Below are 13,858 nucleotides of genomic sequence, written 5' to 3'. Positions count from 1 at the left end.
ATACGACATCTCTAGAATTATCGAGAACATTCCTGACCAGTCGAGTAGTTTTGGTGTGTTTACGCTATTTGATAATAGATGGCGTTGTACTCCTCGAGCGCTCTAGATATTACTAGATGCTTCGATATTCGTTCGGCTATTAGGCGATAGATGACTTTACTCTAACCGGTGTAACACAATATTTAAGATCTTCTTCCTAGTCGGATACTCTTGGCAGAGTTGTCATGGCTCTCGATAGACAGGGTTGCGTCTCGTCGTCGCCGCTTGCTTCCAAGATACTCGCACGTCGAGCAATGTTCCTCCATTGGAGACTGGTGGCAGTGGCTTTCGTAGTGCTGATGATGATGTCAAGCCAGCGCGTGAGGGATCAACCTCGAGCTCTTCTGCCTTCTACACAGCCCTGTACGACAAATCTCTCCAAGGAATCTTCATTTCTGGGATGTATCCAATATTTAAGATACCCAACAGATTTTTGTGTTACAGAAGACTGACAATGCGAATATAATAATATTTATTTTATTGCCTAAATGGTTGGACTAGCTCACAGTACATCTGGTGTTAAATAGTTACTGGAGCCCATAGACATCTACAACGTAGATGCCACCACTTACCTTGAGACATGAGTTCAAGGGTCTCAGTATAGTTACAAAGGCTGCCCCACCCTTCAAACCGAAACGCATTGCTGCTTCACGGCAGAAATAGGTAGGGTGCCGGCACCTACCCGTGCGGACTCATAAGACGTCCTACCACCAATAATTACGCAAATTATAATTTTGCGGGTTTGATTTTTATTACACGATGTTATTCCTTCACAGTGGAAATCAATCATGAACATTTAGTAAGTACATAGTTCATTAGAAAAATTATTTCCCAATATAACCACGATAAAAAAAAACTCACAAAACAACCAGAATATGTATGCTTTGGCAACATAAATTTAAAACGTTTCCATTTTATTTATTTTTTAAACAATTGTACCAATGTTCCCTCGTACACGGCCATTATATTTTAACGGAACTCATATTTACCGACGTAATAAGGGAACATAAGAATCCTCTACAAACACACACATTTTACAGCGCGCTGAATGAGAACGAGTACAAATGAGACTTCATTATCATAAATACGAAAATGCTTAAAACATTCATATATTTCATGGCATAATTTAATAAATGAGATCGCTTCGTTTTCCTTGTATAACAAAACCATTGAGCATCGCCTTTAAAACAATAGGATAGCCATTATCATCATCATTTCAATGTTCAGCTCCATATTACAGGGTTTTGTATACCCACACGGGTAGGTACCACCACCCTGCCAATTTTTGCCGCAAAACAGTAATGCGTTTGCAGGGCGGGTCGGCCATTTTACTGTAAAAACTGAGACTTAGAAGTCATATCTCAAGGTGGGTGGCGAAATTATCGTCCATCCATTTTAGCAAAAAAAAAAGAATCTCAAAGTGCCATGCTTAAGATCCACATCTAGTTAATAATTGTTGCACTCTCTTACTTTTCTACTGCCCATATTATTATCTTTATTTATAAGATTAGCTGGAATTTAACGCTTTTTTGAATTGGTTACGCTTATTGTATAATACCATTGTTTAATTTTTAAGCAAAACAAGCTTAATCGAACACTCTAGCTCCAATGGTTCTGCGTGTTTACCTCAAAAAGGCGGAATAGTTAAAATGAAGTATTTTAGTTAATAAAGTTAATTGAGTGAAAATTTAAGCCGTTTTATGCAAACATCTCTCCAGTTTCCTCTTGAAATTTGAAACGCAAAGTTGCGGTTCTATTAAATTTTTTCATTCATTAAATCTCTCGCGAATGAAATAATTTGTTTTGGGAAAATTTTTCGGTGATGAATTTTTTGTGTGCGTCTTTTTCTTCATCCTGGATTATCCTTGTTCAATTTAGAAAATAAACGATCAATCAATGTTTATGTTACAAAATCTACTTTGATTGACATAATCATTATGGTTTAAAACAATGGTGTTGTTTGTTTACTATTAATGAGCATACAAGTCCATTGGCAGTGTTAGCAATTCTCTCAGGTCCTACCGGTCCGCGCGAAGTTGGAATAGTCCCTTAGGCTACCAAAGATTACTTAGGAAGAAAACTGGTGGGCGTGCAACTTAGTCCACGTGAAAGAAGTTAAGCTTCTTTTGCGGTGTGTAGTATTGTGATTTTCTTCATATACTTTTTAGGATCTAAACTGTTCACACGGTTAGCCTTGCAATATAGTGGTTTATATTAAATCCAATAGATTTCGCTAAACTAAATTAAATATAAGATACTTAATATGCTACAGCCATCTACAGGAGCAATGAGAAACTAATAACAAGCCATCTGGTAGCCGACGCCCGTAAACAGTGGTTCACGAGACGCTCTGTCTATTTTCTCACTCTCGCTCTTCCTAAATTGTATCTTTTCTCTCTAGCCGTAACGAATCTATTGCAAGTTAAATTTTACTCACAAGGCGCATAAAAAAGTTTCATTTCAAAAAAATATATAAGCCCATTTGTTGTCCAGTAGCGAATAGAACCAACAAATACAAAAACCTTTGTTACGTCTAGACTGGGGTATTAAGGTCTAAAGTACAGGACACTAGGAGCTTAAGTTGGTAGTTAGGCTATTTAGCATCCGACTGCTAGTAACCGCGTCCCTCATCACGTCCGTGTCAAGCCGGCCTTTCAGAATGTGTACAATATATTATATAGAGTTTAATTAAAGTAATTAAAAGACAATCTCGCCAAATGTTTGAAGAACGTCAAAGAACTCATCAAAACAGCGGTTTTTCTATGAACGAAACAATTGAAAATACAATAGAATAATAAAATAAAAAAAGTCGCAAGGCGATTGTACGATTCGACTCACCCCAGTCTAGACGACGAGATCCAATCGTAATAAGAATCGAACAGGGCCGTAATCGGGGAGTTGAACAAATACATAAAATATATATTCAGACTGAACATTATAGGCTTCTGCTTTACATCCTATTAGTGCGAAATAAGTTAATATCTACAAACGTACTTAAACTCAACTTAGAAACACTTTTGTCTTTTTATTCGTGTTAATCTCTACGACAGTGTTATTGTGTATACTAGTGGCCCTGCAGTAGTCGAAATTCGACTATAATTAATTGAAATTATAAGTTTAAACATTAATATGGTTCTATTGTCAAACACTATTATAATTCGATAATATGATCACAGTATTCGCCATAACTGCACTATAGATCAATAATATTAAAGACAAATAATATTAATCTATTTTCAATTCGACCACAGACTTTAAACAATAACAAAAGTTTCCCAATTAACAGTAAACAAAGAGTATATTTTTATGTATGTGTTGTGTAAAATGCATGGTAGTATGTGTAATGTTTTCTTTATTGATTTAAAGTATCTTTTATGCCTTATTTAAAAAAAATATTATCATTGTGCACTCCTGCTCTATATTCTCTACAAGTGTGAGAAATTTCATACTCTCCGTCCGGGGTAAAAGGGGTACAAAGTTTTTGCTTCACGTATTAACATATAAATAGATAATATTTACCTACAGTTAAATCGTGTTTCGTATTCAAATAATATCTGGCATCTGAAAGACCCTGTGAAATTTTATACGGTCAATAGTCAAAACAAATTCTTGTCCACTTTCTATACTGTTACTATAACGTCGACAGCATAATATGTATGAAGTTCATTCGAATGGACAAGATCGAGCGTTGTTCCACTATTAGACCAGTGTCGACAATTCTTAAAACCAAAAAAAAAATAGTAGGATGAAACCCATTACAAAAGCAGGGGAATATTATAAAAATGGAAGGCAAAAAAAATTTACGGGCGATCTGAGGTCGGGAAGGGGATGGGGGGGGTTTAAGGGTAAAAAGCGGTTTTTCTCGATTTCACTTTTTATTATTTTTAAAGGCTTCTACCCTGGTCTATATGTAATGAAAAGACTTCCGGTGCATTCGTATCGAGCGATGCATCGACGTTCGAATCCCGCAGGCGGGTATTAATTTTTCTAATGAAATACGTACTTAACAAATGTTCACGATTGACTTCCATGGTGAAGGAATAACATCGTGTAGTAAAAATCAAACCCGCATAATTATAATTTGCATAATACTGGTGGTAGGACGTATTGTCATTCCGTACGGGTAGGTATCGCCGTCCTGCCTATTTCTGTCGTGAAGTAGTAATGCATTTCGGTTTGAAGGGTGGAGCAGCCGTTGTAATTATACTGAGACCTTAAAACTCATATCTCAAGATTGGTGGCGGTATTTACGTTGTAGATGTCTATGGGCTCCGGTAACCACTTAACACCAGGCGGGCGAAGACTCGTCCAGCCATCAAAGCAAAAAAATTTTTATCAGATTAAAAGGGTGTAACTGCCGTAATAAAACATAGTACAAATAAAAGAACACCAAGTGATTCGAGAACTATCTAAGGCAATATAAAAGAACAACCATGACCCCCGCTCAAAAACCCAACTCCCGCCCTCTATCATCGGGTAGATGCCTTATTTTACTTCACCAGAGAACCCGTTAAGAAATGGCTTAGTAATTGTGAACATTTTTATTGCAGCGTCTTTTTTTACGGCAAGCGACCATAACAAATTTATAACGTGTACTGCAATCTTTTTGTGAGCAAAAAACTAACTTTAAGTGAGATTAAATCTTTTGTGATACAGTTTAATCTAATCATTTGGCTCCAGTTCAATCTAAGCGGAATAGACTGCTCAGTTACGCGTTAAGAGTAAATAATAAATGCAAATTTAATTAATCTACGATTTAATGTGAATTATTTGTCGACATTTCAGGATAATAAATATACTCTGTTTGTACGCTTGTCTAAGAATTTATAATTTATTCATCTTAGAGCGATGAATTTTGACTAAGACTAGACCCTGTCAAATTCTGGTTCTCCTTTTTCGCTGTTTTTTTTGGAGTTTACTCCTTTAGAATCGATTTACATATATAGGCCCGGGGTATGAAAATTATGGGGACCAAAATCGTACTAGCATGTCACACGAAATGCGTTATGCGCCTGATTGCGCATGTCACACGAAATGCGCGCCGGGCTGCTGCGCCGGCAGTCCGCCACAAAGCCTCGTACTGATCGCGCGTTTCTCTCATTATTGTATTTTCATATATTTGTTAGTCGTTTGTTTTGTGTCTCGTTAATTTGTTAATAATCTGTAGTGTATCGTGTTGTCGTAATATAGAACTATTTCTCGTATTGTTTCGTTTAATTTTTTATATCCAGTAAACTCCAGTCGTGCGTCGGAGCGGACACACACACTTTTTTTTTTTTTGTTGCTTAGATGGGTGGACGAGCTCACAGCCCACCTGGTGTTAAGTGGTTACTGGAGCCCATAGACATCTACAACGTAGACGCGCCACCCACCTTGAGATACAAGTTCTAAAGTCTCAGTATAGTTACAACGGCTGCCCCAGCCTTCAAGCCGAAACGCATTACTGCTTCTCGGCAGAAATAGGCAGGGTGGTGGTACCTACCCGTGCGGACTCACAAGACGTCCTACCACCAGTAAAGTTGTTTCCACAACGCTTTCATAATGTTTGATGGGAGTTTTTTTTGGAGTTTACTCCTTAAGAATCGATTTACATATATAGGCCCGGGGTATGAAAATTATGGGGACCAAAATCGTACTAGAGAGTATAGCATGTCACACGAAATGCGTTATGCGCCTGATTGGCTCCTGATTGCGTGATGCGTGCGCGCGCCAATCAGGAGCCAACGCGCGGCCGCGTTATCGCAGGTGACGCCGGGCTGCTGCGCCGGCAGTCCGCCACAAAGCCTCGTACTGATCGCGCGTTTCTCTCATTATTGTATTTTCATATATTTGTTAGTCGTTTGTTTTGTGTCTCGTTAATTTGTTAATAATCTGTAGTGTATCGTGTTGTCGTAATATAGAACTATTTCTCGTATTGTTTCGTTTAATTTACCGACATCGTTTTGCTTGTGGCCGGACGCCGTTCGGGTTCGATTCCTGAACGTATCAACTGTTAGTGGGTTGATACCCGAATATAACCCGCTACAAATCATTTATTAATAAAGCTTATTAAATATAAACAATTCCTTCTATCAGTGAATGGACAACTTATATATTAATTGTAAAAGTGAATTATATAGACTTACTTAATTACCGCATCCACGTGTTCCGCAACTCCCGGATCATTCTCACTAGAATACGTAACTTCCATATTTTACTGTATTCAACTGACACAAATTTATATTTATATCCAGTAAACTCCAGTCGTGCGTCGGAGCGGACACACACACTTTTTTTTATTACAAATTTCTAGGGCAAGAACTCTTATAGGCTCAGGGAGTTGACTCTTAATATACGCCACCCGTTAGGAACTTTAGCTATTTCATTCATCAAATTACAGATTGTATACTTCAATTATTTGCCTACCTTTAACCTTTGTTCATATTTTAAAATTCACAAACGTAAATATGTATCACATAACATTTTCTCTTTGTAAGCATTATCCGTCAACATTCAGACAATCAAAGATCGTGGATAGACTGGAACGGGAATTGTATGAATATTACACGTGTTAAATTAGGTATTGCCTTGCGCATTATTTTGCGCAAGATTGGGAACTGGACAATATTATTGACTGTTAGTCAATTAGACTGTTAGTAGTTAGTAAAGTTAATATTGAAAATTGCCCAATGATTGATCGAAAGTTTGAGCTAGTTTAGTTAATTTTTATTGCAACAATATTTTTCAGTCTGTGTATTTTAGGTAATTTTTTTACACCTTGGGTTATATTATTGGAGTTTTAGTAGGGATCCCTAATTTTTTTCAAAAAAGATTGTAGCCTATGTCACTCACTATGTCAAAGTGGTTCAGTAGTTTCGGAGCCTATTCAATACAAACAAACAAACAAATCTTTCCTCTTTATAATATTAGTATAGAAGTATAGATAAAATGTATTGTACAATGTTATTGTAAGTCTAGGGCCCGCTTTAAAGAGTAGTTTGATTTCAATAGGCTCTGGTAACAGCTTACAAGGGCGGATCCAGCTTTGGTGCCAGGAGGGGGTCACATAGTCATGGTCAAGTCAAGAACTTATAATTTAATTTTGATAACAATAGATACAAGTAAAAAGTAGGTATTTTATTAATGTACGTAAGTACTGTACTTAAAAATATTTATTCTTTATTGTACACTTGAAAAACTTGACACATAATAACTTGTACGTATACACGTACATATTGTCATCTTCTCTTGAAGACATCCAGAGAAGCACTATCACGCCCGGAATGAGGCAGCTTATTTATATTCTATAACCGTGGTCCTAAAATCATTATGTTCAATATGCGGTACACCTAGTTCCTGGAACCAGCTCAGGGGGGGAGGGCATGACCCCCATGACCCCCCCCTTGGATCCGCCCTTGACAGCTTAACACTAAGTGATCTGTGAGCTGACCCATTAATTTAGATCAATATCAAATATGGATACAGGGAGCCCATTTAACGGAAACGATTAATGAAAAACATGAAGCGACCATTTTATCTCCAATTTACTGAACCAACTTGAGATTAGAACGTGTATTTACGTAACGGATCTCGGAAAGAAAAAAAATTGTCCTTCATCGTTAAATTTTTATTAGGAACGAGATGGAAATGAATAATTCTTTGTATAAAGTCTTCCCAAGAAGTCGCCTCGGGCGCCTGCTCCTTGTTACTGCTTAGAAAATTCAGGCGCCCTCTTTTTGTGTATTATCTTTGAATACATATACTTTAATACATTTAGGATATATTTTTAACACTCCTTTATGAGTTTTACATATAGTTTAAAGTTTAGGCTAGTAAAACTATATCACAAACTGAGTTGCTCTATAAAGAGAAACAACATTTAAAGCTATTGCTTCACCAGTTTTTATGTTTATTATATTTCAATAATTTTTACATTTATATTATATAGTTTTTCATAGATATATATCTAATGGAACCTTAAAACGTAATTACGTTGCCCGGGTAAATGGGTTAACAGGTGCCCCACCCTTCAAACCGAAACGCAATAATGCTTCACGGCAGAAATAGGCAGGACGGCGGCACCTACCGCGGACTTACAAGATCAGCAGTAAACCTATTAAGCGTCGCCAACCTTCAGGAGATTTCAGGGATAGTCGAAACAAACCTTTTTAATGTTGTTTCATCGTGAAAGTAATTCGTGAGTATTGTGACGTGCATAGATAAAGTCGGTCTTCTAGATTATAACAATTACACTGTGTATCTACATCATGTCCTACCACCAGTATTTACGTAAATTATAATTTTGCGGGCTGTGATTTTTATTATACAATATTATTCCTTCATCGTGGAAGTCAATCGTGAAGATCTGTTAAGTACGTATTTCATTAGAAAAATCAGTACCCGCCTGCGGGATTCGAACACCGGTGCATCGATGCGAATGCACCGAACGTCTTATCCTTTAGGCCACGACAAATTCAAAATTCGATTCGCTGGATTACAAACAATACTTTCAAATCAAATCCAATCAAAAAATTTTTATTCAATAGAAATGAAAGTACATACTTGTTGAATGTCAAAAGAACTACCGCCAATTGACAAAACCTAGCCTCCGTCCTGAGAAGAATTGGCAAGAAACTCAGCGGGCATGTCTTTTTTTTTTAAGATTAGATAAAAAAAATTAATATTAGATTTTTTTTAAATATTCATTTTTACAGTGAGTATTATAACGTAACAATTATTACAATATTGAAATGCCCGGAGCGAGCAACTCATGTTTCAACTTTGTTTCAGATATGATATGATGCGGAGTGATGTCGTACGGTAACGCGAGCGATGACGCGCAGACGGACGAGGCGACACACGCTCACGCTCTGGCCACACTCCTCGCCATGTACGTGCTCGTATCGCTCATCGGCATCATAGGTAAGGGAAGCGACTAGACATTTTATCTAATACTAGCTGACCTGGCAGACTTCGTAGTGCCTCAATCGATAAATAAAAGACCTAAGCTTTTGTATAAAATAAACTTAAAACAAACAAAAGGAATCCGTCCGACGGAGGACACATCAAAGGAAAAACAAAATTGTTATTTTTATTTAATTCCGAGTATTTTCATATTTATCTACCTTTTAAACCTTCTCTGGACTTCCACGAATAATTCAAGACCAAAATTAACCAAATCGGTCTAGCCGTTCTCGAGTTTTAGCGAGACTAACGAACAGCAATTCATTTTTATATATATAGATAGATAGATAGATAGATAGATAGATAGATAGATAACTCTACCGTCGTCTAACTTTATCGTCGTCGTGGCCTAAAGGATAACACGTCCGATGCATTCGTATTGAGAGATGCTCCGATGTTCGAATCCCGCCGGCGGGTACCATTTTTGTAATGAAATACGTACTTTTAGTCGGGACACCCAACAATCACGTCGGGGTCACCAGTTTAGTCGTCTTGGGTTGAAATATAAAGTCTTTGCAAACACAAAAGTACACAAAGAAAGTTTTTATTTAAGACGAACACCAATATAAAGAAAGAAGGAGAAAGTAACAAGAAATAGATAGTCCAAGCAACACAAGCAGGTACACGAAACAAAAAGCAAAAATTATAAAAGGCGTAGAACAGAAAAGATAATACGGGATGCGCGCTCGCAAGTCAGATTTCGACTGGTGGCGGTGGATCGGTAAAAATGCGACCGATGTACTAGCGAAATATATCGCCGCCGCTATACTACAGTTATCGCCTGACTTTGCTTGTGAATTTTATTTTGTTAAGTGTAAATAATGTTTTGTATGATTGTGTGATAAATGAATGTGTTGAAATAAAATAAAGTATGTATGTGTTGTTGTGTAGTGTAATTATAATAAAATATTATAAAATAAATAAATACATGTGAGTCACCCACATCACTCCCCTCCGGAGACCGTGCCTACGGGCGATAGTAATCAGGAAAGTGTACTCTCCTCCCTGATCGTGTTGTCCTTACTGGAAGGTGTTGGTGTGGTGGAGTGGGTGGTGTATCTGGTACAGTGGGTGGTGTATCTGGTGGAGATGTGTGGCTTAAGGTTGTGCCGGTGTCATTGGACAGTATATATGCCGGCTTAAGGCGATCTATACTTACTGTCACAGCTTTGTTTTTGACAAGAATAGAAAAATATTTATCGCCTCTTTTAAGCACTTCATGCGGTCCTGTATAAGTAGGTTGAAGTGAGCCACGTAACAAGTCTTCTCGGAGGAATACATGATTACAAGTGGCGAGGTCTTTAAAAACGAATGTTTTTTGTGTCGAATGGTATTGAGGAGGGACTGGGCGTATCTTCTCTGCAAAGGACCTCATACGAGCCAAGAAGTCGGTGACGTCGGTAGTGTGATGAGTGACATTGTGACCGAAGAATTCACCAGGTAGGCGAAGAGGTTCACCGTATACCAGCTCTGCCGATGACGTTTGGAGGTCTTCCTTGAAAGCAGTCCTTATACCGAGAAGGACGAGTGGCAAGGTCTCAGTCCAGTTCGCGTCTGCGTGGCAAGTTATCGCAGCTTTCAGCTGCCGGTGAAAACGTTCAACCAAACCGTTGCACTGTGGATGATATGCTGTTGTTCTACGGTGATCAAAGCCGATGGACTTGGACAACTGTAGAAATAAATCCGACTCGAATTGTCTGCCGCGGTCGGTGACAACCTCGACAGGACAACCGTATCGGGACACCCAACAAGAAATGAATGCTGTGGCCACTGTTTTGGCGGTGATGTCGGTTAGAGGTACAGCTTCTGCCCATCGCGTAAAGCGATCGACGGCTGTAAGGCAGTACCGATAATCACCTGCTGGCGGTAGGGGTCCGATCAAGTCTAGGTGGACATGTTTGAATCGTGCTGAAGGTACGTCATGCTTGCCCACAGGGGCGGTGACGTGTCTTGTGACCTTCGAGCGCTGGCAATTCAAACATGCCTTAGACCATTCACGGCAATTTTTCCGCATTAGTGGCCAAACGAATCGTTGTGCAACGAGTTTGGCTGAAGCGTTGGGACCGGGGTGGCTGAGTGAATGAAGGCACTGAAATACCTTCTGACGCATCTCTCGTGGGACGAACGGCCTGGGCATCTGCGTACTGACGTCGCAGTACAAAACAGCTTGACTTCCAGGGACGCTCATCTTAGTCAGGCGTAAAGATGATCCACCTGCTAAATGTTCTGCCAGCTCCGGATCTGTGGTTTGTAACTTGGCCATTTCTTCCAAGTCAACAGGCATCTGCAGTTCACAGATGCGAGACAAGGTGTCAGCGACAAGGTTGTCTTTGCCCGAAACAAACCTTATGTCCGTGGTGAACTGGGAGATGAAGTCCAGATGTCTGTACTGACGCGGCGAACAGTTATGCTTCGGCTGCTGAAATGCGTAACATAAAGGTTTGTGGTCAGTATACACAGTAAAGTTTGTTGCTTCAAGCATATGCCGGAAGTATTTTATGCTCTCATAAATGGCGAGGAGCTCTCGGTCGTACGGCGAGTATTTTGACTGCGAGGGGCTCAATTTGCGAGAGAAAAATGCTAACGGCTGCCAATCTCCACCTTTAAGTTGCTGGAGTACTCCACCTATTGCAGAGTCCGAAGCGTCTGTCACGAGACTCAACTTTGCTTGAGTATCGGGATGGGCTAGGAGAGCTGCATTGCATAGGCTGGTTTTGCAATCTTGGAAGGCTTGCAATGACTTTCCCTCGATAGCGACGGGTTGCGCACCTTTAACGGAACCAACTAGCAATGCGTTGAGAGGCGCTTGTATCTGGGCAGCGTTAGGTAGAAATCGGCGATAAAAATTTATCATGCCCAAAAATCGCCGGAGTTCTCTGACGGTTTTTGGGACAGGAAAATTTGAGATAGCCTCGACCTTGCTTACCAGAGGCTTGGTACCCTTCTCGGAGATTTGGTAACCCAAAAACGTGACTTCTGGGACGCCGAAGACACATTTGGTAGTATTAACCAAAACGCCATACTCTTTCATGCGTGTGAAGAGTTGGTGCAAGTGGTCTTCGTGCTCCTGGGCTGACCTGCTAAAAATTAAAAAATCGTCGATATAAGGGAATGTAAAGTCCAGTCCGCGCGTCATCTCGTCAGCGAATCTTTGAAAAGTTTGCGCCGCATTGCGCAGTCCGAACGTCATATACGGAAATTCGAATAATCCAAAAGGTGTTGTGATTGCTGTCTTTAAAATGTCGTCCTTAGCTACTGGTATCTGATTATAAGCTTTTTGTAAATCGACAACAGAGAAAATTGTGCATCCGGACAAACAATGTGAAAAGTCATGTATATGACGAATAGGATATTTGTCGGGTATGGTTCGTGCATTTAATGACCTGTAGTCGCCACATGGACGCCAGCCGTCGTCTTTTTTTTTCGACACCAGATGCAGTGGTGATGCCCAAGGGCTGCAGGAAGGGCGTGCCGTGCCGTTACGTAGCATAGCATCGAACTCCTGCTTGGCGATTCTCAATTTATCTGGGGCGAGACGACGGGGCGGCAGCGATACAGGTGGACCTGGTGTGGTGATGATGTGGTGTGTCGTGTGATGTCTGACGATACCCGGAGTACCAGCGGGGCGAGTTATTTCCGGATATTGTGCCAAAATGTTATGATACCTACCACTACCACCAGTTGGAATTTTTACACTTGTGACAAGACAATTATTTTTACATATAGATGTTACAAACTTAAGATTGGTTAAAGTATCAATAAGTTGTTGGTTGCTGATGTCAACAATAAGGTTGTAATGTGAAAGAAAATCAACACCAATAATAGCCATCGTGACATCAGCAACAACAAAGCGCCATGGAAAGTCACGACGTAAACCTAAATTAAGATTAAGTTCGATATATCCATACGTATCTATCACTGAACCATTCGTGGCACTGAGTTGAAAAGAAGTTTTATAACGACGCTCTCGAAGTGCGGACACTGGGTAGACACAAATATCACTACCGGTATCAATAAGGAATTGATTTTTAGTTTTACTGTCCGTTATGAAGAGGCGACCCGTGGTGTTGCGGCAGTCTTGTGTCGCCATCAGCGACTGTCCGGACTGTTGACTGTTTTCCGACGCCTTGTAGTCGCACGGCTGGACACATCTGACGGTTTTGGTACCATATTTGAAGTGATACCAACATATGGGGTGCTGTCTGTAGTTAGACTGTGACCGGCGGCGAGATGAAGATCTGCTGCGCTGTTTCGGTCGCCGTTGTGCTCTGCTTGGGCGATGGTTGACTTGCGCGGTCAGTGCACTTACTTGTTTTGTCAACTCTGCTACCTGTCGTGTCAACTCGTCGATATGTGTAGACGTGGTAGCGCTTGCTACCTGCGGTACCGGGGTCGCGATGTCATTAACCCGATCGGCAAGTTCCGCCAGTGCGTCGAGAGACAACGATGGCTGCGAAGCGATGATTGGCTGCAATCCAGAGGGTAGACGGCTTGTCCAAATTGTTTTGACGAAGTCCTCAGGTATTCCGGGACCAGCGAGATGTTGCAGATGCCGTAGGAATTGTGAAGGCTTGCGGCATCCGAGCTGTTCGTGCATGAGCAACTGCTTCACCTTATTCTCCTGCGACACTGACAGTCTCTTGATGAGCTCATCTTTAAGTCGATTGTAGTCAGGTGGGCCGGTAAGAATGTCTTCAACTTCGGCTGCATACTGCCTGTCTAAGGTACTCAGGATGTGGTAAAATTTGGACGCATCATCGGTAATACGCATCACTGCAAACTGTCTTTCAATTTGAGCGAACCATATAGCAGGTTTTTCTGGCCAAAAAGGTGGGATACGTAAATGTGAGGGTGGCGACGAAAAAGTTGTTAAGTC

At 40.2% G+C, this 13,858-nt stretch overlaps 1 protein-coding gene across 1 annotated transcript in view; it reads left to right on the top strand.

Annotated features, from left to right (window-relative positions):
• Positions 1–13,858, top strand: part of NGR-A17 (neuropeptide receptor A17) — a 107,394-nt gene that overhangs the window by 86,985 nt on the left and 6,551 nt on the right. The window contains 1 exon segment of the mRNA NM_001134243.2: positions 8,809–8,940. Coding sequence (NP_001127715.1) covers positions 8,829–8,940 — 112 coding nt within the window. The 5' untranslated portion in view covers positions 8,809–8,828.

The sequence above is a fragment of the Bombyx mori genome, chromosome 5 (assembly GCF_030269925.1).
Source record: "Bombyx mori chromosome 5, ASM3026992v2".
Classification (NCBI taxonomy): domain Eukaryota; kingdom Metazoa; phylum Arthropoda; class Insecta; order Lepidoptera; family Bombycidae; genus Bombyx; species Bombyx mori.
This window is presented reverse-complemented; position numbering and strand designations above follow the sequence as displayed.